This window comes from Neolamprologus brichardi, chromosome 7 (genome assembly GCF_056152115.1).
Source record: "Neolamprologus brichardi isolate AB-2024 chromosome 7, ASM5615211v1, whole genome shotgun sequence".
In the NCBI taxonomy this organism is placed as follows: domain Eukaryota; kingdom Metazoa; phylum Chordata; class Actinopteri; order Cichliformes; family Cichlidae; genus Neolamprologus; species Neolamprologus brichardi.
In genome coordinates, this window is record NC_142110.1 from 46,877,505 (window position 1) to 46,901,196 (window position 23,692).

The window sequence follows — 23,692 nt, forward strand, 5'->3', positions numbered from 1 at the left end:
GAAGACAGTTTGGCCCACTTGGTGTGAAGCTGATAGGATGAGATGCTATCAGTTTGAATAAATCTATTTCAATATGCCACACATTTCCCCTTTGTCAGGCCCCTGCTGACCGAGGAGAAAGGAAGCATTACTGCTGTGATTAAAGATAATATGTTTGTTCGGACAGTCTGTTTAGATGTGCCGTGCATCCATGTGCGCTTTATTCAGGAAGTGTGTCTCCTGACATGTAAAAGGATGCTTTATATCAGTTGGGACATCAAGTTTTATTAAAGCTCCTAAAAAATGTGTTTGCAGTTCTTAAATATTTATCAGTGATATTAAATATTCATGATGAGATATAATAGCCAAAGTTTAAGTTGGAAAACATCCTTATTAGTAAGATTTTTTTTTCTGTTGCTAATACGCTTGAAAAGGTTTGCACCACATGAACAATGTCAAACAAAGACATTTCCTATAACTGTGAAACTGCTGTGGAGCAAATAAAAGTTGTTCACAGAAATCAGCCCTGTCCCCTGTGATACCAAAACAGCTCTGACTCATGTGGGCACAGACACAGGATCTCCCATGGGAATGTGGGCAACAGAGCCTTTGGATTCATTGGGTGGTGAGATATCTGTGCATCCCTCCTTTTGTTCTGGCAAATCTCGCGGTCACTTGATCTGATCGGGATCTTTGGAGTCCAAATCAGTACTTTGTGCTTTTTGCGGTGTTCCTGGAGGCAGTACTGAGCGGTGTTTATATGGCGCGCTGGGTCACCCTGCTCCGCTGCCGAGGCAGCTGACACTTGGGGAAGGGGCTGCCTTTGCCAGGGTAGGTTAGGTACATGTCAAAAAATAACATCCACATCCACTGCGTTATTTTAGTCACGTTTATAATCAAGAGTAGCACACGGTTAATAACAAATTTGACATGTTAAGAAGCGTGATTGTAAAATATATACTTTAATTAGGCTATTTATTTAATATGAGGGCCGAAAAATGGTCACATAAGGGTGTGAATAATAGAAAAACACCAATAATTGTCATCTTGTTAAGCCACCTCCATAAAACTATTTTCTTCTGCTCATCCAATTTAAGGTTATAGTGGTGGTGGACACCCCAGCTGTCACAGGGCGAGAGGCACGGTACACCCTGGGCAGGACAGCAGTCTGTCGCAGGGCTAATAGAGCAATCCATGCTTTCTCCACACAAATTTCCCAGTCAGCCAGTCAGTATATTAAAACCCACAACCTTCTTGCTGTGAGGTGACAGTGCTAATCACTGCACCACCCACAGGAAATGTATTTTAAGGTTGTGATACAGCTTGCACATGTAGTTGATTGCTTTTGATAAGGCAGAACTAGAGACATTCCTAGCCATGGATTTACACTTCATGAAGATGTTACTCTGAATGTGATTGTGAAAATCAGTTTTCAGGGACAAACACTGCTGTGTTTTCCAAATGTTTCACACAAAGGCCGCCATCCACATTATTATTAATTCAAGACGAGCATATTGCAGGGGATTATGGGCATCAAAGGGAGTTCATCATTCACAGCCAGAGAGGAATGTGTTTCTTTTGAGAATGAGCAGTCGCCTCGCAGTATCTTCATTAGCGATTGATGAATTACCGTGTGCTGAGTTAACATGCACCTAGCAGCAAATCCTCTCGGTAAAATCAGATGGGATTCTCGCCTCTCTTCGTGGGTCCAATACCACTCTGGCATTTCCTGGAGCGCGGAGAGTCTGGCTGAGAAGAATAGATAGTGTGCATTATAATGAACATGGGCTGACACCGCCTCATCCATCATTTCACCCGGGAAAATTATAGCAGTGCCAGAGAGAGAAGGAGAGAGAGGGACTTTAAAAGAGGGGATGTCTACAGGTCTGACTTCTCCTAGGCTGTCATCGGCTCGTTGTTGTTATTGTTTTTAACTGCTCAATCTGATTTTGCTTTGATTCTTAGGAAGATACTGTCTAGCTGCTGGGCTCCACTTCAGGTTACTGCTTATTAACTTGGCCATCATAGGCCCAGAGCCAAATACTCTAAGGACAAACCATTTTAAATGTCTGCATTTCTAGGCACGTTGCATGTTGGTCAGTCACTTGATCCATCACTGGTGTAAATATCTAGAAGACAGTAAAAGCATCGCCATTAGATTTTGCATACACATTTCCTCTTAGAGGATGAATCCTAATGACTGAGACGATACCTTTCCTTTTATTAGTGCACCATCGGATTATTGAAAGCCAGGTGATCAACATTTACATTATCAATTGGCTCAGTTATTTTATACATACATTCATATTTCCAAAAAGATGAATCTTACTGTCTTTATTAAATTGTTTTGTGACTTACCTGTGCAGGTATGAATATGTCTTGGAGAGAGGGCAGTGGGCAATCCTGGAGAGTAAGAAAGGGCTGAGAAATGGAAAAGCAGTGTACAGGGTACTGATTTTTTAAAAACAAGGCTGATGTGCAGAGTAGTAACTACAGAGGGATAAAACTGAGGAGCCATATCGTGAAGCTATGGGAAGGAGTTGTTGAAGCTCAGTTACAAACAGAGCTGACAGTCAGTTGGCTGAGAAAGAGCACTGCAGATGTGATGTCTGCTTTGAGAGTTTTGATGGAGAAGTATAGAGAAGGTCAGAGGAAGCTGCACTGTCTTTGTGGATCTAGAGAAAGCATATTATAGGGTGCCAAGAGAGGAACTGTGGTACTGCATGAGGAAGTCAGAAGTGGCGATGGTGAGGATGGGGCAGCGAGACAGCGGTGTGGAGTGCAGTAGGACTGACACATGGGTTTAAGCTGGTCTGTGCCCCTTCTTGTTTGCTGGTAATGGACAGGCTGACAGATTAGGTCAGGCAGGAGTTTCTGTGGACTGATGTTTATAGACAACACTGTGAACTGTAGTGAGAATAGGGAGCAGGTGGAAGAGAGGCTGGAGAGGTGGAGGCATGCACTGGAGAAAAGAGGAATGAAAGTCAGTAGTCAAGTAAGACAGAATATATGTGTGAGTGAAAAGGAGACAGGTGGAAGGGTGCAAGGAGAAGAGGTAGGGAAGGTAAATGAGTTTAAATACCTGGGTTCAACGATCCTAAACAATAGACAGTGCACAAGATACCCAAAGGAGAGAGTCCAGGCAGGGTGGAACAGGTGAAGACGAGTATCAGGGGTGATTTGTGTGATAACAGCAAAGACTGAAAGGAAAGGTTTACAAGATAATAGAGAGACCTGGTATGATGTATGGCAGAGATGTGAAGATTGGAAATGAGTCTATCAGAGGGACAGCTCACGTGGGCAATTTGGAGACAAAGTCAGAGAGACGTGGCTGAGATGGAGGCAGATTATTTTATTTTATCATATCAAGGGATGCAGATTTTTTGTTTATTTTTGTTTATTTCACTTCTCAGTTGTCATTCTGAGCCCCACTCCATCGATGTAGAACCACCATCATCCATATTTTATTTTCTCTGATGCTTTGGTTTAATGCTTTGCTTTCTGTCTAGTGCCAATTTGCAGACATTAGCATGTTAAACATTGTGCTGTTCCTGCTCAGCGTCAGAGTGTTACCGTTATTATTATGAGCTAGCTTGTGTTAGCATTTAGCTCAAAGTCTCACAGATGCATGGTGGTTGATTCTTCTGTTGTCAGTAGTAAAGCAAATAATTTCAGTAACTGCCACTTACTAATCTTTTAAAGGGTTGCAAAGCTGACGGCCGACTTATGGGAAAAGGTGGCAGTACAGTACAAACAGGTCACCAGGCCATTACAGGGTTGACAGAGAGAGACAACCATTCATAGTCATTCATTTGCACCTAGAACTACTTTAAAATCACCAGTTAGTCATTGCATATAGAAAGGTGATGAATGAAAGGAAAAAACAGGATCCTCTGCTCCATCTGTGTGGGAAACTGGAGGATCTGGGAATTTTGTTTGCATGGTTTGGGTCAGATAGTCTCCTTAAAATGAAGGGTCATTGTAAAAAATAAAAATAAAAATAAAAAAATTAAGTAAATTGCAAACTCTACTTAATGTTCTTGTTGGCCGCCTTTGGCAAACAGCCCTGATTGATTACCTTCATCCAATTATGAAACATCCCTACCCTGATGGAAGTGGTCTCTTCCAGGATGACATCAATATTGCACGAGGAGTCACCGAATGGTTTGATGAGCATTAATATGATGTGGATCTTATGCAACCCAGCTGAATGTCCATGGGAGATTTTAGCCTGATGCGTCAGACAGCGCTGCCTACCATCATTCATCAAAGCACCAAATGAGGGAATGTCTTTCATGAGAGTGATCCTCGTTCTCCCTCCGCTAGACTTCCAGGAACTTTGGAATCAGAGCCAAACCCCATTAAAGTACTCTGGGACTCATCATCTTACCCATGCAGTTCATTCCTGTTTTTCCTTTAATTTGTCCTCATGTGAGGGACTTTGGACTGTGGAAGCATCTACATGTGAGGAAACAGAGCGGCTCTACCTGACCTGCTTGTCTCTTAAACCCACTTTTTTGCAGTGAGGGGACAGCACTGCCTGCATGCTTTAATATTTTTCTGTTTTATTTCAATTTTTTTCCTACTACTAAAGGCAGCACTGTGCCTTTCACCAACAACATCTCTCTGACCCTATGAACCCACTATAATTCATCCTGATACCGGCGCCGATCTCCTGATTACCTTTTTTTCTGAATGTGCAATGAGACAAACTTAAATTACACACCGAAAGTCGAATTATTCTTATTATATGCAAGGACACGGGAGACGGTGTATTTGTGTACCTGCGTGTGTGCTTTTTTCATCTCAGATCTCGAGTGATTCACTCAAGCACGCTGTGAAGACTGTTGTAATGGTGTTTCCGCAGCATATTGATTTCACGATGAGCAGATGATGTCTTTGTAAGATGACTCAAGAGATGGGGAAATTAGATGTTATCGCGCAACAACAGAAGATGAGGAATCATATGGTAGGTTATCTGATTTTTAGAATTACGTCGAGCTGTCACACTCACCGCTGCACAGGGTGTACGCAGCGAGCCTCTAACAATGCAGAGAAGGTGATTAGCACACTCAAGTGCGAGACGGTAAACAAAATATAGATTTTAATTTACATTGCAAATAGCAGCTGCAAAGTTATGCAGGGTAGAAGATAGCCCGGAGGTTAGAGCGAGGCCTTTAATACTCAGCGGCCACTATAGAAACGTGGTTTCGTTGTGGAAGAGTATGGCTGGAGTCATGTGTGGCTCTTTCATGTAGAAAGATTACCACAGATAGTGGATTTGAAGTGACCACGCCAACATTTCCACTTGGCTGCACCCTCTGATGCCACCTGAACAGAATTCAGCAGAAGCCTTCAAGCGCTCTCATACATAATGTATCGCTGAAGGTCTGCTCAGTTCTCATGTTCTCCTAATTCATTTCACAAAGAGAGAACGAGAGAGAGCTCTGCCAGCATACAGAGCACACAGACTGTATCACACGGTAGTGCTTGGCAACACTGATACCAAGTACATACAGGACCAGTATCACTGATACCAAAACCAATATTCTTAACCTATAAAGGAGGTTAACATGGAGGCAAGGAGTGTGTCATGATTTATGAGATTAATCATATGATCAACTTGCAAATTCTGAACAGCTTTCAATGATGACTAAATAACTGTGAGTTTTACTTTCCACAACAATAAGTCGACAAAACACATTTTAGATTTTCATGTGTTTTGAAACTGGGTTTGTTAGAGACCTGGAATGTAACGCGTCTGTTTCTAAAGCACTTTGGATCAACTTCTGTTCTTTTAAATGTGTCATAGGCTATTAATAAAATAGACGTGACGGCCAACAGAAAAAGGTGCAGGCAGATTTCACAGTGTGTCTTTGAGGTGTATTTTTTTCCATTTCCAAAAAGGTAATAATTTATTTAAAACAATTAAGTGAGCTATGCTGAACGTAGAGGATAGAAACAACGTAGCAGTTCTGTCATGCTAGTATTGAGCCAATACCAATACTAGAGTCGGAATAAATACTGAACCACATGAATAAATGGCAGTGTTGTCATCATTTATCAAAATGAAGACCTTTATTTCCCTGTATATAGCAGAATGTAGGTATTTTAATGACACCATATAGATTTCCTAGCTGTAATATCTGATGTTTGTTTGTTTTTAATGATTTAGTGTTGATTGCTATTATTGTTTCACCCCACATTTTCAAATCAAATACTCTCTTTGGACTTTATTTTCAAGTTGAAAATAAATCAGCAACTACACAATAGCAACAATGTGCTAACACCCCCTTCTTCCCCCCTTCAACACTTGTAACAGCTTAATCCAGCAGAGTTCTTCACGCTCTTTGTCTTCACATGTCCAAGAAACAAACTGATATTTATTAGCTTAACGCTCTGTGACACGGCTCTGGCCGTGGCCTTCATTTTTTATGTCGCCTCCCCTTATTTTCTTTTGTGGCCGTGATTTGATGTGCTGTGATTGTCTTTTGTTTCTCTTTTGCTCACAGCATAAAATCATTCATGAAAATCAATCCAAACACGACCCGCTCTTCTATTTTTCAAAACGTAGCCTTCCCCTGACCTCAATAAATCGACCGGCGAACGTTAAACATTTCAGTTGGTGCCCTTAAAATGGCCTTTCCACAAACATAGTCCTCCACTAAAAGGGGGGCACTAAGAGCCGCGTGTGTGCATTTGTGAGAGAGAGTGAAAGAGACAGAGTTGTGTGGCAACCACCACTTTTTAGGCTTTTTTTTAAATGCTTTTACCAGTAGTGGGATATAATTATGGCCCAGTTCTAATCATTTTAATTTTGTCCATTCGTTTTAGTTGATTTTATCTTAAAGAGAACAGACTTTTTTCCTGCACTTTTATCTGAGAGTCAAATGAAAAAACACAGGACATTTCCGGTGTTCAGAGAAATCATCATGAATTTAATAAATGTGGTTTTAAAGAGAGCTATTTCTGTGAAATTTGGTTGACTGGCTATGGTAAATGGGCTGGGTTTTTTTCACTCTTGCGTAACGATACTTTGGCATACAAACCAGAGCAGCCAGGGATCGAACCACCAATCTTCCAATTAGTAGACATGCCCTAACTCAAGAGAAGTCAGCAGTAAATATGTGCTGTGCAACATGCATGGACAGACTTGTAAAAGGCTTCCAACCCCACCACTTCTAGATCTTATGCAGTGTAGCTCTGAAACCTTAATTATCTTGTTGATTGAAACCTATATCATCATTCACTAAACAAGAAGCTGCTTTCCATAGCATCTTATTGTAATTTTCTAACTTTTTCAAGCTCAACGCACACACACATACCACAGCAATGCATCAGCATCCTTTTTCCCTCTTCTTATTTGGCTTTTTACCCTTTATTATGACAGGACATTTTAGATTTAAGACAAAAGCTGGGAGAGAGAGAGAGCAGGAAACAGCCTGGGGCAGATTCACACCCGGGCCTCTCCAATAGCCTTATGGCACATGGGTCATCTGCTCCAGCCAGTGAGCTAAACCGACACCCTCACTTTCAGGCTTTATTGGGCATGACTGCTGCTTTAACTCCAGTCCACCTACTGAGTGTTTCATAGCGCTCAGCAGCACAGTCTCCTCGCAGGCACAAGATATCAACCAGCAGCTGATTGGATTTTAGTTTGTTATCCACATGTAGCATAAAACCTGTGAACACATCTAAGCTTTGTCCAGTGAATGGGCTTCAAACATCGGAGCCTTTAGCAGCTGCTTTTCAAGGGGCAAGCGCGTTAGAGAAACCACACAGAGTGAAAGCTCTGAGCCAAGATGGCGGCCTTGGCAGCCTTCAAGTTTAAGTTCAAACAGGTTATGTGCCTTGTGCATCTCAAAAGAGGGAAAGTCGCACGCCTTACTGTCAATACAATGTTTTTTAATATGGGATCATGAGGAGCTCAGCAAAGTCAATCTGAGACTCTGAGGCAGAAGGTCAAAGCAAGAAAGAAAAGTTTTTTTTAAGACAAGAGGGCCAAAAAAGGTACTCATACTCTTCCACTTTGTACTTACATGGACTGTACAGTTAAAGCAGGAAAAGGGGATTAGGGGAGACGTTATGACAAGAAATGAAGGCATAACACCACTATCTCTGCTTTCAACTCATATTTCAATGGAACGTAATAATGCACATAAGCTCAGAGAGCACGCGCCAAGCAAAAGAGTTTGAGTTTTACCTCGTAGCAAAAGTCACCTAGTGTACACATATAAAGTAAAGATGCTGTACATTTTTAGATGTCTTTCTAATGCCTGACATAATTTATATTTGCCTGGTACCTTCTGTTTATGAGAGGAATGAAGCTGGCCTAAAGGGGAGATAAAACGTGTTTGTTTCGGAAACTCTGGGCTTCATCTAGCTCCAGTATATATTTTTACAGGAATTGCATGAAAGTAACATAATTAGTCCATAGCTGTCGTTTTGATCATGGCATGATGTGTTGCACTTTGAGACCTTTTCGTGTGCCTCACTTTGTAAGACAGGTTCTATTTAAGTGAGGTTTGATGGTAATCAGGCCGGGGCGCGGCAGTGACATTGAACTCAGCTGTCGAAGAAAATAAAATATGGTTAATTATAGCTAATTTATGATTCAGCAGGGGAAGGGCAAATACTTTTTCCGCATAGGCCCAAGTTGGTTTAGATCATCATCATTTAGAAACTGCATTTTGTATTGACTCGCGCTATTTTTGTCTTATATTAACACTTGTTTGACCATATGAAGCAGTTAAATGTGACACGTCCAAAATACTTAGCTTGGACAAATACTTTTTCACGGCACTGTACTGCCAAAGAGCACAGAGAAGTTAAAACCTGAGCAACATTTGGAGTATAAAGAACAGCTTTTATTATCTGATATATATTAAAAAAAAAAAAAAAAAACCCAAAAAAAATACATTCATGGCGACAATGCAGTCGAAACTTGCATTCTTCAAGGTTTTTTTTTTTTTTTGGGGGGGGGGGGGGGGGGGGATTCTGCTTCAGACTGTGTGGATATCAGAGTGGGTTATGGGGGTGTAGAGGAGCAAATGAAAGGCTGGGGAATCATGGAGAAAACACACACACACACACACACACACACACTGAGACATGTGAGAAGGAGAAAGGCAGGTCTTTTGGCCACTTGTGGCCTTCGTAACCCAGGCACAAATCATAGAGGGACATGGCAATTGGAGTGACAGATGAACAATGCTCCCCTTTTCCAGCCCCCTGTGAACAGGCCCATCCATCACAGCGGGGGAGATTAATTCAATTCATCAGTGTTTTGTCTCCATGGGCCCCCTAATGCCACCTGATATTGCTCAAAGGGGACTTATAAATGTTTGTGGATTTGATGTGAGCTTTGCTGCTTGACACCGAATTAAAACATTACTCTTTACTCGTAGCAGTACACAGTTTTTGCCAACAGCCTGCCATCCACCTCTGCCATAATTCTGATCAAGATTAATTCTTATGAAGACAAAATTGTTTGCCAAAGGCGGCCAACAAGAACATTAAGTAGAGTTTGCAAAGAGAGGGGGGCTTTAGTAATGGAAGATTGATGGTTGCAAAAGAAAACACAGGTCAGGTAGATTTTATTAAGGCATTCAAGATGTACAGCACCTTGAGGCATGTTGGCACGAGACTGCCTAAGCTCATTTACACAGTGACCAATTTGTCCTCTATAAGAATGGGCGTTTTTGTCTCTCCTGGCCAGCAAACACATTATTCACAAAGATCTTAATAGAGGCAGAAGCAATGTTTGTGTTAAATTAAAAAAAATAAAATAAAATTTAAATTAGGCTTTAACGGTGCATAAATACAAAGCGCTTAACGCCAGACTTTGAGTCATGAGTCTTATGGACATGCAGCACAACAGAAAATGTCTGCGGTTCAGACATTACCATATGTAACAGAGTACAAGCTCACAATGCAACAGCATGACTGCAATTGTGCAGAAGCAGTTCTTATAGTTAAACAGCTCGAGCCTTATCCAAAAATTGTGTTAGTGATGACACCCAGTGGCTGCAAGATGCACAACAAGCACAGATGACTTTTTTTTAATAAATGTAAATGCTCAGTTGTGATCTGATAAGGCTTCTCTCGAGATGCCGTAGTTCATTACAGTTGAATAGTATCGCTGTGGAGATGCCCGCCTTGTGCACGTGTTACAGAATTGGCATTGGATCTGTAGTGCGTACATAAAAACCCAAGTTCAGGTTTACAAATATCTTGCAGGTTCTATTTTTTGTTCCTTTCCATAAATTGTGGTACAGAAATGTAAAGTAGGAGGCCCAATGCTTAGCAAGAATTGCTGCAAGTTTTCATGGCATAGATTCGTCAAGTTATCGGAAATACTCCTTGAAGACCAACATGAGGGTATCACAGTCTCGCAGCAGCTTAACCCTTGTATGGTGTTTGGGTCTGTGAGACCCGTTTTCATTTTTTTTCAAAAGAAAAATTAAACAATTATTTTTTCAACCTGAAATTCATTGGCTTTGGCTTATTTTCTGTGAAGAACTAATTTTCAATGACCTCATACTGTACCTCCCCCCACGCATTTACATTACATACAAGGTGTTCGGGTCCACTGGACCCAGGTCTAATAAAAGTGTTGAAAGTGTAGGTCCTGTGTTCCCACACTCTGTCTTCCTCCTTTCTGGTGCTGCCGATAGTGTTTTCTTCCCCTCCTGCTCCCACACAAAGTTGCAACATTGTTGAAAATTCAACTATCAACACCGTCTGCTCTTACATTCCCGCACATTTTACCCTCTTTCTTGAGGGATCCAAATTTTATTTTCTCATACCCTGTCCCACCTGCAAATTAGGGGCATAATACTATAAATAAGACTTTGCCAGTGTGGTTCTTTATCACAACTGATCAAGATGGCAAAATATTATCTGCTGCGAGGGCCATCCAATTGATTTTGGAAGAGAGGGGCTTCGGATGATGATGTTAACAAAGAGGTTTCAGAATATTTCACATTTCTGAAAATTCAGAGTCTGACAGTGACTTTGAAGAAGAGGATGAGGTTGAGCACCATTTAGTAACAAAACGAAGACGAGTACCCCATCTGCAGCCAGCTCCAGGACCAGAACAAGCCCACCAGACAGCAAGTGAAGAAATATGGATGTCAATAACTGGTGAAATTGAATGGTCTTCTTGCCCAAGAAATGAGCCACCCTGCAGAGCTGTTACTGTGATAAGCCAGGGCCAACACGGCTGACAGTTACTCATGTGCAGGACATCAAGTCTTCATTTGACCAGATTCCATCCAGAAAATTATTCTGGATTGCAGTAATCTAGAAGGAAGGTGTGCTTTTGGAGAGAGGTGGAAGGAGATGGACCAAATTCATCTAAGAACCCCAAAGGCCTACTTTGGGGTTCTTATCCTTGCAGGAGTTTTCAGGTCCAAAGGGGAATCCACAGAATCCCTGTGGGATACAGAAACCGTCAAGAACCTTTCCGTGCATCAATGTCTCTGGAAAAATTCCACAAAATTTCCAGGATTATCCGTTTTGATAACAGAGACGACAGACCAGCTCGACGGCAGAGAGACAAGCTAGCTGCCATCAGGACAGTGTGGGATAAGTCCCCTGTTTTACAACCCTGGGCCTAATGTCACCATTGATGAGCAGCTGATCCCATTTAGTTGTGAAACACATTGCTTCACGTGTAAATGTGTTTCGTCTTTCCACTCACTCCACTTGATTATAACTGATTTATTTTTTTTAATAACATTTTATAAAAAAAACAAAAAAAAACAACAGAAGCACATTAATTCATAAATGTGATCTAACAAAGGTAAAGGGAAAAAATTAACCACATTTGCTGTTCATATGGCTTGTAATTGGGATGAAGTAAACAGCTGTTGAGTAATTTAACATAAAATTGTTTGATAGTGTTAATTTGGAAAGCCACTCACTCCACTTGATTATAACTGATTTATTTTTTTTAATAACATTTTATAAAAAAAAAACAAAAAAAACAACAGAAGCACATTAATTCATAAATGTGATCTAACAAAGGTAAAGGGAAAAAATTAACCACATTTGCTGTTCATATGGCTTGTAATTGGGATGAAGTAAACAGCTGTTGAGTAATTTAACATAAAATTGTTTGATAGTGTTAATTTGGAAAGCCAAAACTCTAGCGAGTCCGCCAGACCCATGAACACTGGCTGAGTAACAAAAACTGTTAAAATATGAACACCACACAAGGGTTAAAGTAGCTCAGCTGACAAGCAGTTAAAGTGTACCTAACAAAGTGGCATGTTGGCACGAGACTGCCTAAGCTCATTTACACAATGACAATTAAACATGTGCAGCATGTGGGCTAAAGAATGATTTTTAGAGCCTGAAAAGAGCAGACAGTGGTTTGGTGACCACCATATCACTTTCATTATATGTAATCACATTGCTTTTTATAGACTTCATCACTGCCTCATTTTTAGGCACCTAGTATGAACAAGTAACACCGAATCAGGTATGACTTACAAAACAGCAGCGTGTTGCAAACATAATCCACAAACAATTGAAATTAGACAAGGACTTGTGGGAGTTACTACAAAACATTTCCTTTATTTAAGCATAACCCTCCTTCTGAGCCTGATAGTAGATTCTGCCTCCTCTCCAGACACACAGGTAGTAGGCCGTGCTCAGCAATCCCACTACAGACACCAGCAGGATGGCTACTACCAGGGCAATTTTCCACACTGCTGATCCTTCGGCTTTTTTGAAGTCTAACAAAGCAGAAGTGTCACAAATCAAATCTTAAGTGTGCAGGATGACCAAAAGAGGTCATGATTAATGCTGTTACCGATCGTGTTATAGGTACGAAACCTCAACCCACCTTGTTCCCTCACAAGAAATTGTTCTGGGGTAGTTGATTTTATCTGGTCCTTGGCTTCCAGTGTTCTGGCAACTTCTGATGAACTTTCAGGCATGCCGTCCTGGACTGCTACAAACTGTCCATCAGCATCAACATACTGTGGATTCTCAGTGATAAGCCACTCTTCCTGGGTGTACTGAAGCATGGCTGCAAGTAGATACTCAAAAATATAAGCCAATTTATCAGATCCTAACCCAACAGTAGACGCATGCTGCTGTTTTCTTACCTGAATGACCACCAGACACGGCCAAAAACACACACCAAAGCACAAACATGATCACAGAAGCTCACAACCAGCTTTCCCTTGGCTTTTTTAATGCAGCCACCTTATCTACAGAAGTGACATCAGCTGTGTTGTCCTGACTCAATCAAGGCAAATTACAGCAACTGAGCTCTCAAATCACCTGCTTCGGTGTCCTTTAGAGAGCCCCCATTTCAGTAGTTAAACTACACCTCTTTCATCAGAAAGTGACAGTCAGTCAAACAGAAATTGACCACACAAAGAGCAAGTTGTTATGCTGCCACTTGAAACAGCAGAGAAGAGTGTTCTTCCAGGAAGGCCTCGCTCAGACAGTGCATCGTAAAATCCAATATTTTGTCTGAAGTTCAGAGGTGGATACTCGGAGAACGTTAAAGCCATAAATATAAATAACTTGAGAAGCAGGTGTGATGAGATTAAAGCAATCACTGAAACAAACCATGAACAGACACAGATCATTTATTTCGTTACAGCTTTGGTACAGAATAACAGGACTGCTTAATATCAGATATCCACTCTAATGAATGGAGCTTTAACATTCATCACACTCCATATTGTGAACTACAGTAAACGAAAGTTTGAGGTTTGACCTTTTATTTTTTTGTCAGTTAAGGCTGAAACTGTGACTCATTATTCCCGCTTGTAACACACAGTCACACAAATCACACATACATTTTAAAGAACCCCTCCCCCCTCCTTTTTTTGCAGCATGCAAATCAGAAATGTTGAAACTGAATAAGAGCATTTTCACAAGGGTGGCACCGGTACACTTTGTAATCGAGGCAGGCATTTTGACATGTCACAGCAGGAAAAGCACTGGTGTAATCGATGACATCAATATGTCATTCAAGTGTCCCGATTCCCTTTAGCACAGCTGATCAGTACATTAACTGCAAGCAGACTTCAGAGCCTCTACGCTTCCTGGTATTACAAATGAAAATAAGACTAAAATCAGGCTGAAAAACACCACAAAGTAAACGTGCTTACAGTAAGATGATAACATTAAATACTGCACATCCTGGAGATTTGAGTATGTGTTTTAATGGAAACCCCCTCAAACAAAACAAAGCAGTGCTTAGGTGATCTTGTGACTGGCATCACTTCTTTGTGTCACCACGTGAAACATCACAGGCTTTTCCCTCACTGACAAAAATAACACAGCATGACACAAACATGTTAAACAAAAGTTATTGCTGATGGCCTTTACCTCAGTGTTTCAGCTAAAAAAGTGACATCTAATCAAAGTATCGCGCTACATTTTCATCAAAATTTGTGCGCACTCACGAGACGGGAAAACGATGTCCATTTACTGGCAAGTTACTTTTTCCCTTGCATAGTTCAGCATGAGATTCAGCACACGTCTCTTGACGTCTCAAAGAACTATGGGCTCAAAATGTGGTCATAAATACTTTGTACTTGTAAATCAGGATTTGTCTCTGATTGGATTGTTACATTTGTGATTGACATGACATTGACCAATCAGATGAAAGGAAGAAAAATAGGGTCAAAATTCGTACTTGTAACTTGCAGCATTTTTTTTGGCTAAGTCCACGCACAAATCTATTTTACACATACAAATCTTTTTTACACACACACAAATTTTTTTTACACATACAAAACCGATTTACAAGTACAAAATTTTTATGACCACATTTTGAGCCCATAAAGAACTGCTTATAAGCACAGAGTATCTGCATATTTCTGAATCCCTTAAAACGTTTTTAGCAAACCTATTACACTGGCCCTTTGGAAAGTGATCATTCAAAGTCTGATCAATCAGTTTAATCCGAGGCCTACAGGAATCAACACTCTTGGTGCCAGAGAGACATGTAGTTATAGATCTAACATCTTCAGACTGCAGTAAATTACACTGTAGTCCACACTGATCTGGTACTGTATACACAGATGGTTGTAAAGAATGCTTTCACTAACTTTCCAAGTAAGAAAACCCTTTCAAAAAGGACAAAAACAAAGTCAAACTTTAAGTTGGCAATGAATAACAGAATGGCTTTTTGGCCTGTCATTACAGTACCGCTGAATATGGCTAATAAATACAACAAGTGAAGCCTCAGAGTAACAGTTCACATTGTGCTGTGTCTCTATAAGATAACAGGAGTATGGTAAAAATATATATATGTATACCGCTCCCAAAGAGCAGAGGTTCACTGTACTATGTAAAGTACTTTTTTTAACCCATCACACCCATTTAAATATTTTGCTGTCACCACCCAGCTCGCCCCTGAGAGTTTTAAATTCCCCAAAAGGGATATTTCACACAGTCGGTTTTCACTTCTTATCTATCTTAACTAATGTAGTACATTTCATAGTTCTGCAATTAAAAAAAAACTACAGTATTATAGTTTATCTGACTAACTGTGGACTAATGTCATTTCATGGATCCCTTCTTTATACATCAGCAATGGTCTGCAGACAGACTGGACTCCTGCTCAGTTAGAAGGGTGACAGTCTGTCCTCCGTGATCCCTCCTTATTTGTGCTTCTCTTCATCACCGTAGACCTTCCGAAGGCTGGAGTCCAGCAGGTAATCCACTGACCTGCAGAAAACATGGGAGTGAAAATGCTTTTATTTACAATGAAATTATTTCTGGTTCCATTTCCTAAGCAGAAGTGCTGCAAAGAACACTTCTGCTTTCAACGGCTGCTGTTATGCAACGTTTTATCAGTGAGTGATAGCGGCTGAATTTGCTTATAAAGAGAAGGTAGTTGTACATGTAATATTGTGCAGCACCTATATTTTAAATAAATAACCTCTCTTATTTTATCTGCTTTTTTTAACTTACTGAGATTCTTATTCTGTTCTGCTGTATTTTATTTAGGTTTTTACTAATGAGATCCTTTCCTTTATGTTAATCTATTTTTTCTGTTTTAATCAAGTTCTTTATTTGGGGAATCAACCTGGGTAGTGTCAGAAAGGATGAGATTGCCCTTACAAGTGGTGGGGCTTCCCCCCAAGGGAGGGACTCTTTCATTATAGACAAGCTGAAGACATTAGTTGGGGAGGGACTCAGACCAGAGTGGTGCTCCTCTGCACCTACGGGGGGAAGTTAAGGTTGTTGTGGAATCAGGCCAGGATGGCTCCCGTATGCTAGATGAGGTGTTTCAGGCATGTCCACCTGAGGATCCTCCTGGAGGTGGTGGCCTCGGAGAGTTGGTGTGAGCAACTCCGCTCAGACTGCTGCACCTGAGACCAAGTAACTATCAGAAAATAGATGGATATTTAAGGCTCTTTTTTTTTTTTAACTTTGTGTTTAATGTTTTGGTTGTAACAAAGAAATTCCCCAAACTTTGGGATAAAATTAATCACCAATTAATATTCCTCTTTTTTTATTATTAATGACCACTATACATTGTGCTTAGGGTAGTGTAAACTTTTCAGGCTTCATCAACAAGGGATGATATAAAACATTTCAGCTCTTTAAACTAAAAGCTTTAAACTATTTAGGTGTCATTTTTACAAATATTTCTGAATTTTTAGCATGACTTTTTTTTGTATTTTTTGCTTGTTTTTTTTAGGTATTTTAAGGAATACATCTAGCATTATTCTAGTCCAATGAAAAAACAAGCAATGCATTTCTTCTTTCATGTGTCTCACATGTCTCAAAACACCTGGGCCCTGTATATTTTATCCTTTATTTAAGTAGCAGTGAATAGGACATTTGTTGGGGAAAGACAAATCCCATGAAGACATAATACTGCTGAGCCACTAAACGTTTTACAGTAGAAACATTTGAAAAATCGTGTTAAAAACAATCTATTTAAACATATACAACACAGGCTTTAATAAGATTTAATATGATGTCAGTCCCGGAAGGCTATCCACAAGGTTTAGGAGTGCGTTTATCATTCTTCCACAAGCCCACTTGTGAGGTGTTGGAAGATCCATGTTTTATGGACCTTCCTTTGTGCACTGGTATGCAGTCATGTTGGAACAGGAAGTGCCATTGAATTCAATGATTTGGATGAGTGAGTGAATATACTGTAACTTGTGCTTACCTGTCTATTGGAGTGATGATGAAGGGGATTGTAGAGAGACCTATAGCAGTGGTGGTCCACTTGCGGACAGGTAATGGCCACCTCGTGGTCCTTCCTAACAGGTACAGCGACGTGGCACACACACGGTTAATGGTAAACCCTGGGATGATCACGGATGCAAGAGCCTGCCACACAAATGTGTCCACCACTGCCACAGCAACCCTTGTTGTCCTCCCTGGGTTGTCCCCATGGGCCTTGAGACACAGTTGGATATTTGGAAAAATGAGGGTTGTCACAGGTTTTAAACACAGTTAATGATGAAAGTTTCAAGAAGCAGTGAAGGGGATAAGCAAGTTTAGCTGGACTTTTCAATTGAACCAAAAGCTACAAGCAGCAATATAAAAAATGCATTCTCTTTTAGTCTGAAGATCACTTGTACCACCTTTTGCAAAAAATGAAGAAAAAAGTTTCCTTTATTCCTTTCCTAATTCATTTATTTTAAACTATGATCAAATTCAATTTTGCAGTTGCAACTATGAGGTGTTACAAGGAATGCACAGTCTCCCTAGATCTCGTATTAGGTGGACATCATGACACATAGACATTTATTGAGATAGTAAATGTTTGCTTACAGCTGTGCCAAATGGTTATAAGAGGGAAAAAAAGGTGCGCCAAGTCTATGTCCCAAGTTTGGTTTAGCAAATCAGTGGGACAAATTTCAGAATTTTTTGCCTTGAGGTTCAAGAAGAAAAAAGAATACAAAAAAAGAACAATAAGAGGAAAGTAGAAACATGTCTGTGTTTCTTTATGATCCTTTCAGATAGTGGACACTTGTGGGGCTTATAACCCATTAAAACATATATATTTACTTGCCAGTTTTAGTATGTAAAAGTCAAACTGTTCAAATAAAAACACTTATAAAGCACCATGCCTCAAGATCAAATCCATTCCAGTGATCTCGGATCAACTAAGGTCTTTTTCACATCTATGGTTAATTTATTATGGTCCAATTTAGATGATGAGTTCGCAAACTTGTAGCTTTTCTCCGTGGTTTGGTTTCTGTTCACACAGAAAAATCCAAGGGAACTCCAATCAAACTAACATGTGTTACTACAAACCAAGTGAGAATGTCCAGTCTGCTTATTGGCCAGATGTATCTGGGGCGGGAGGAATAAAAGTAAATACAGGAAAGAAAGTGTTGTGTTCTGGACTATTGGAGAACATGAGCGAATTTACATTCATTTTCACAGCTAGTTGCAAGCCTGTACAGACCTTTGCACATCTAAATTACCATGCTGGATCCTGAGCACATGTGACTAGGGCTTGCTTTTTTACGCACAAACTTGCAATGTACACCTGGTAGTTGGTAAATATAGAAGTCAGACAAACACAAATGAATCTCAGCAAGGGGGAAAACGAATTAGAATTCAACTTAAAGTGACTAAAAGGTAAGATGTATTTAAACCCTTTCCTTGTTACATAAAAATGAAAATGTACCCTATAAGGTTTATTAATGAAGATACAATAAACTAATGGCAATATCTTACCACAGCTGCTTTCTTCCCTTTGTCCACGGCATCAGCAGTAACATATGCAGTGGCCACAGCATAGCTGCCCCATACCAAGCTCACTGGCACAAGAGCACGAAAGGCCTCCCCGACTTCGTTGGCATACCCTGTGGGAACAGAGATATAAATGCATTCTAAGTCTGCTTTACATACACAATAGCCTATCAGGTGCTGAAGCTCCAGAGCAGAAAGCTAATTAACAGTTCTAAACTTTTGTTCATAATAATAAAGAATTTATGATATTCAAAATAGAGGATCTCTGCAGTATTTATTTATAAGCTAGATCGCAGGACAGGATACAAATCCTGAAACGAAGGGGCTAATAAACAGCTGTATCTCATTCCATTTCCATTCCAATGATGGTGGAATGACTTACACTTCCTAGATCTTTTATTAAGAAGTCACCTGCGCCATATCCCATAGTACATGAACATCACTGGTACAATTAACACCAGTCACACAGAAGCATTATCTTTGGTTCAGTGACAACAGAACCAGTGGAGCGTGGTGGAGTCAAATTCTGCTGCCGCTGTATGATTACATCAAGGGTACTGCGGGCAAAACTGAAGCTACTGTTCAAGCACTGCCAACATGTCTGTCACAAGCTTTGTGTTTTAACACATCAAAAATCAGCTAAATCCCATGTAATCAAAAATAGTCTGAGTATACACGATGTAGTGCTTGTTTTTGTCTCGACCACATGTCACATAAAACTAAAAGAAAGAGCAGTCAGAGTAGCAACAACTGTATACAAAAGACAGAGGTTACCGAATACCAAGCGATTGATTGAAGTATAGGCAAACATCATGGATTTTCTAATGTTACGATTGGTGTTTTCACAAAGAACATAGGCCACAAGACGACCTTCTACAAAAACCAGCCATGGCAAAAGTTGATGAACTGGAATAAATGCCTTGCAGTCTGAACCAGTTCCAAACACACCCGACAGTGATCACATCATAATAGAAATAAAAATCAGTCCAAACAAGAACTGCAACACTTCAAGTATATGCATAATTGGTTTGGCTGCAGCTTTTAACATAGCTCACACTGGTTTTCAGTCATTTCAAGGTTGTTTTGGGTTTTGGTTTTTTGACAATATCCACACAATTCCACCTTCTTAACCTTTTCCACCTACTAAATTTGCTTTCCTGCTACTTCCTCCACTTACCCAAACTGAAAATGACTGTTTTGACAATCCAGGACTTGCTGAGGCACAGGTGCAAGGAGACACACTGAGACTGCAGTGAGATATCTAAAAAATAACTCAAACTGTCATTTTTCACAACTCATCTCTGTGTATTTTTCCATTTTGATTCTGTCTCCTAAGGTTTAAAGGGGAGAGAGACCATTTGACTTCAGCATCAGCACACAGTTCAAGAGCGTGCATCTCTTATGGTATGGGGGTACATTACTGCCTATAGAACTGGCAGCTGGCACATCTGGAAAAGCATTACCAGTGCTGAAAGGTTTTAGAGCAACATGCTCCCATCCAGACAGTGCTTGCATACTTCAGCAGGACTATACTAAACCACAAACTGTGTCTATTACAGCAGAATGGCTTCATAGTCAAATAGTCCAGGTGCTGAACTGGCCTGCCTGCAGTCCAGATTTTCTTCCAACTGAAAAGACAATTAATGCATCATGAAACGAAAAATACAGCAAAGAAGACCCAGGACTGCTGAGCATCTAGAGTCCTATATCAGACAAGGACAGAACAATATTCCTCTCCCAAAAGTCAAGCAACTGGTTTCCTCAGTTCCCAGACATTTATGGACTATTGTTACAAGAAGGGGGGATGCTCCACAGCAGTAATCATGGCTACGTCCCAAACTCACAGATTTCATCACATGGTACACTTTTTCATTTTAAATATTTGACTGTTACTGCCCAGATCAGCAACTGGATTTGGACCAGAAGGTGAGGGTAACATTAACCAAAAGATAAGAGCCCTTCTTTTTTCTACAGTGCATGCCATCAAATGGTGTACTGATGAGGTAATCTAAGAAAGCACTGTCTAATAAGAAAATATGCCATGACTACTGTTTGCCTAGCAAGACAGGAACGTTAGTTAGAGAGATTGGGTGTGTTTTATGTGCTCACAAGATAAGATAAGCAGCAGAGATAAGGACCACAAATGCTGAAAAAGATAGCAGGACGTGAGTGATAAAAGTGACGTTTAGAGATTTCCATGAACAATTAGTGAGTGCTCACGTATGCAGCGGGGCAATTCTGCTGCATTATTTATTAGCATCAGATTATAAAAGTAAATTGATATTAATCTAGAAGCACATCAGACAAGCCACTGTCTCTTCTAATGCCATCCACCAATAAATAGCCTCCCGTGTTTCACTGCCAAAACACTTTGATTTGGGGGGGGAAAAGTGTGCCATTCAATACTTTGTGGTAACATGCTCAAAATATCTCTAAAACAACCAAACGTAAGGAATTTAGGTAATCTCAAAGGTCATTAATGGATCTTCCTACTAATTTAACTGATTATTTTGTTATAATTAAGATCAGTTAAGTTTGAGTTGGATAACCACCACCTGGCAATTTCATCGCAGTATGGAGACATGTAATATTAATAATAATTTCATGTAGAAATGTGTAATGTTTCTTAACCTCCTATAACCCGAACTCTTCCACAGCATGCATTTTTAAGTTCTCTTTGATATTTGGCCATATTGAAGCCCGATGAATGTAAAAACAAAGAATTACCAGATTTTTTTTTTTTTTACCCGATTTTTGTTTCTAAGAAAAATGAGATCCACATATGCAGATATTCATTTAAAATTTCGATAGAACAGTAGCAGTATAATGTCCTCGTGAGTGGATATCAGGCCCTTGTAGAGCAAAATTGAGTATTTTGGGCTAAATAACCCAAAATGTGATGTCCACATATGTGGACGCCAGGTCCTAGGGGGTTAATGTACAGAATAATATAGCTGGAAAACAAAAAACTGATGGTTAATATTTTTAGGTCACCCTCGTGCTGCCAAAACAGCTCGGACCTGACCTCAGGGGGTGTCCTGTATTTTGTCACCAGGAAATTATCAGCAGATTCTTTGTGTCCAGCAGGTTACTCTGCCCGTTCACCTTGGGAGCTTGGGGAATCTGGACGCTGGGACAGTATCCGCCTCTGTTATTCACGTTCCAGTCAACCCTCAGGTTTTTGTCAGGTGGAGGACTGCTTTTGCCATGAGTGGCATGCTTGACCTTCAGTGCTTTTAAGTTAAAGTCAAAGTAGCATCCACATGAATACCGGCACACATCGTAATAAGATCATTATTGCAGCTGAATTAACATGTAGGTGCTTTCACTGTTGCGGCATATTGACACATACAAAAATGACAGGAATGCACATTACGCCGCATACACACTGCTACTACCGTGTTACTGCTGCCTAGTATATGTTATGAAAGCTGAGGAGGCATGTAGCCTGTGGGAACAGCTGCAGAGTTGATGCCCTTCAGGACTGGTTGCTGCTCGCGCCCTCCCTCGCTGTAATAGCTGGTAGAGATGGGGAAGTAAAGGGAGAAATACACTAACCTTTCATAGGATCACGCGTTGCCGTTTCTCAGTGGTTGAGTCACTGTCTCAACTTGCTCGTCAACTGCCTTCACTGAGTGATTTTAAGGGCTAACCGGGACAACTTCACGCCGTGGAGTTAGTAGCGCACTGCGTCTTACATAACAGTGTGGAAACAAAACCGCGACACTGCCGAGCATACCTTCAATGCTTCAAAATTATACCATGCAGTAATAAAACGACCTTGAACAAGCAACTTTACTATAAATAGATATTGAGGAGAGTGGTTAGCTGCCTTTGCTAACTCCGAGCTAGTTAGCATTTGGTCCACACTCTGTCCTGGCAGTGAATTTAGCGCAAGTAACCAGAAACCAATTAAACAACACATACCCAGGAAGCGGACCCAGGTATCTCGATAAATGTCCACCGTTTTCTCCAGCTGTTCTTTAGTGGGATCCATGGTTTCCTGCCTTCCTTCACACCATGCCCCGCTGCCAAACTCTGAGAGGGGGCGTGGTCTCTTTTACAACATCCACTCCGCCGACCAATCTGCTGTGCCTGCGAGCCAACACAGGGCGACAGCAACATATTACAGTGTAGGTTTTCAGGATTTTCCATGCGATCGCAGAAGGTAATAAAATGTGACATTGTCAGACTATATGCCACCGACTGGCTGGACAGCGGCGTTATTTGTAATGGAAAACCATTCGAGGTTGGCGTATCGATCCGAGTAGGTACTATCGGAAAAGGATCTGCAGTTTATCATGACCTGGATGACTAAGAACCTACAAACGTGGCAGTGTTTCCCAAAGTGTAGGCCGTAAAGGTACTGCATGTGTGCAGTAGTAATAACAGAAATCTAGTTTGAAACTACTCACAAGTTACATATGGGGGGGGGGGCACATTGACCTCAACACTTATAATTGGGTATAGTGGGCATATAACAATCATTAGCAATTTATAGCCAGGTTACCAAGCAGCCTGTTTTTTTCTTAATTAAGTATTGTTCATAAATTTACATGCACAGACCTGCTGTGTATGCTGGCTGCCTTAAATGGAAAGCCAGTATATGCAAAGACTCCCCACACCCAGGACACCACCTGCTTACCTTCAGGGAAGAGATATTGGACCATTAAAACCTGAAAAAACAGACTAAAAAGCAGCTTCTACCCTAGGGCTTTGTCACATATTAGGAGGACATGGGAACAGAAAAGGGAAAGAAGACAAAAGGACACACACAAACACACATAAACACAGGCAGAAGTTGTCAGGTCACCAGTTCACCTCCTAAATCTACTAACCTTTACATGTGCTTTTGTGCTAGAAATGGAGTGTCCACTGAAGACTGAACATACTTAATCTCTACGCCTTGCCATTGATCCCCTTGTGCCTTCATCTAGACATCTAGACAAGAGACATTTACTTGACCACACTCTCACATGCTCTGTACCTACGTCACCATCCCTGACAG

General features: G+C 40.6%; 1 protein-coding gene across 1 annotated transcript; it reads right to left on the reverse strand.

The window, feature by feature from the left end:
• Nucleotides 1-14,545: 14,545 nt before the first annotated feature.
• mtfp1 (mitochondrial fission process 1) lies at nucleotides 14,546-22,730 on the reverse strand. Its single transcript, XM_035906873.2, has 4 exons — nucleotides 22,612-22,730; nucleotides 18,670-18,797; nucleotides 17,144-17,376; nucleotides 14,546-15,684 (listed from the first exon to the last, which is right to left on the reverse strand). The coding sequence occupies exons 1-4, from the start codon at nucleotides 22,679-22,681 to the stop codon at nucleotides 15,618-15,620; spliced, it is 498 nt and encodes a 165-aa protein (XP_035762766.1). The 5' UTR covers nucleotides 22,682-22,730; the 3' UTR covers nucleotides 14,546-15,617.
• Between the last annotated feature and the right edge of the window lie 962 nt (nucleotides 22,731-23,692).

Bases quoted from the DNA above. Each gene is read 5' to 3' on its own strand.
- mtfp1 (XM_035906873.2), bottom strand. From the start codon at position 22,681: ATGGATCCCACTAAAGAACAGCTGGAGAAAACGGTGGACATTTATCGA. The intron at 18,798-22,611 runs GTATGTGTTGTT...CTGTTCCCACAG, and splicing joins TACCTGGGTCCGCTTCCTGG to GGTATGCCAACGAAGTCGGG. The intron at 15,685-17,143 runs GTAAGCACAAGT...TGTTTTCTGCAG, and splicing joins ATCATCACTCCAATAGACAG to GTCAGTGGATTACCTGCTGG.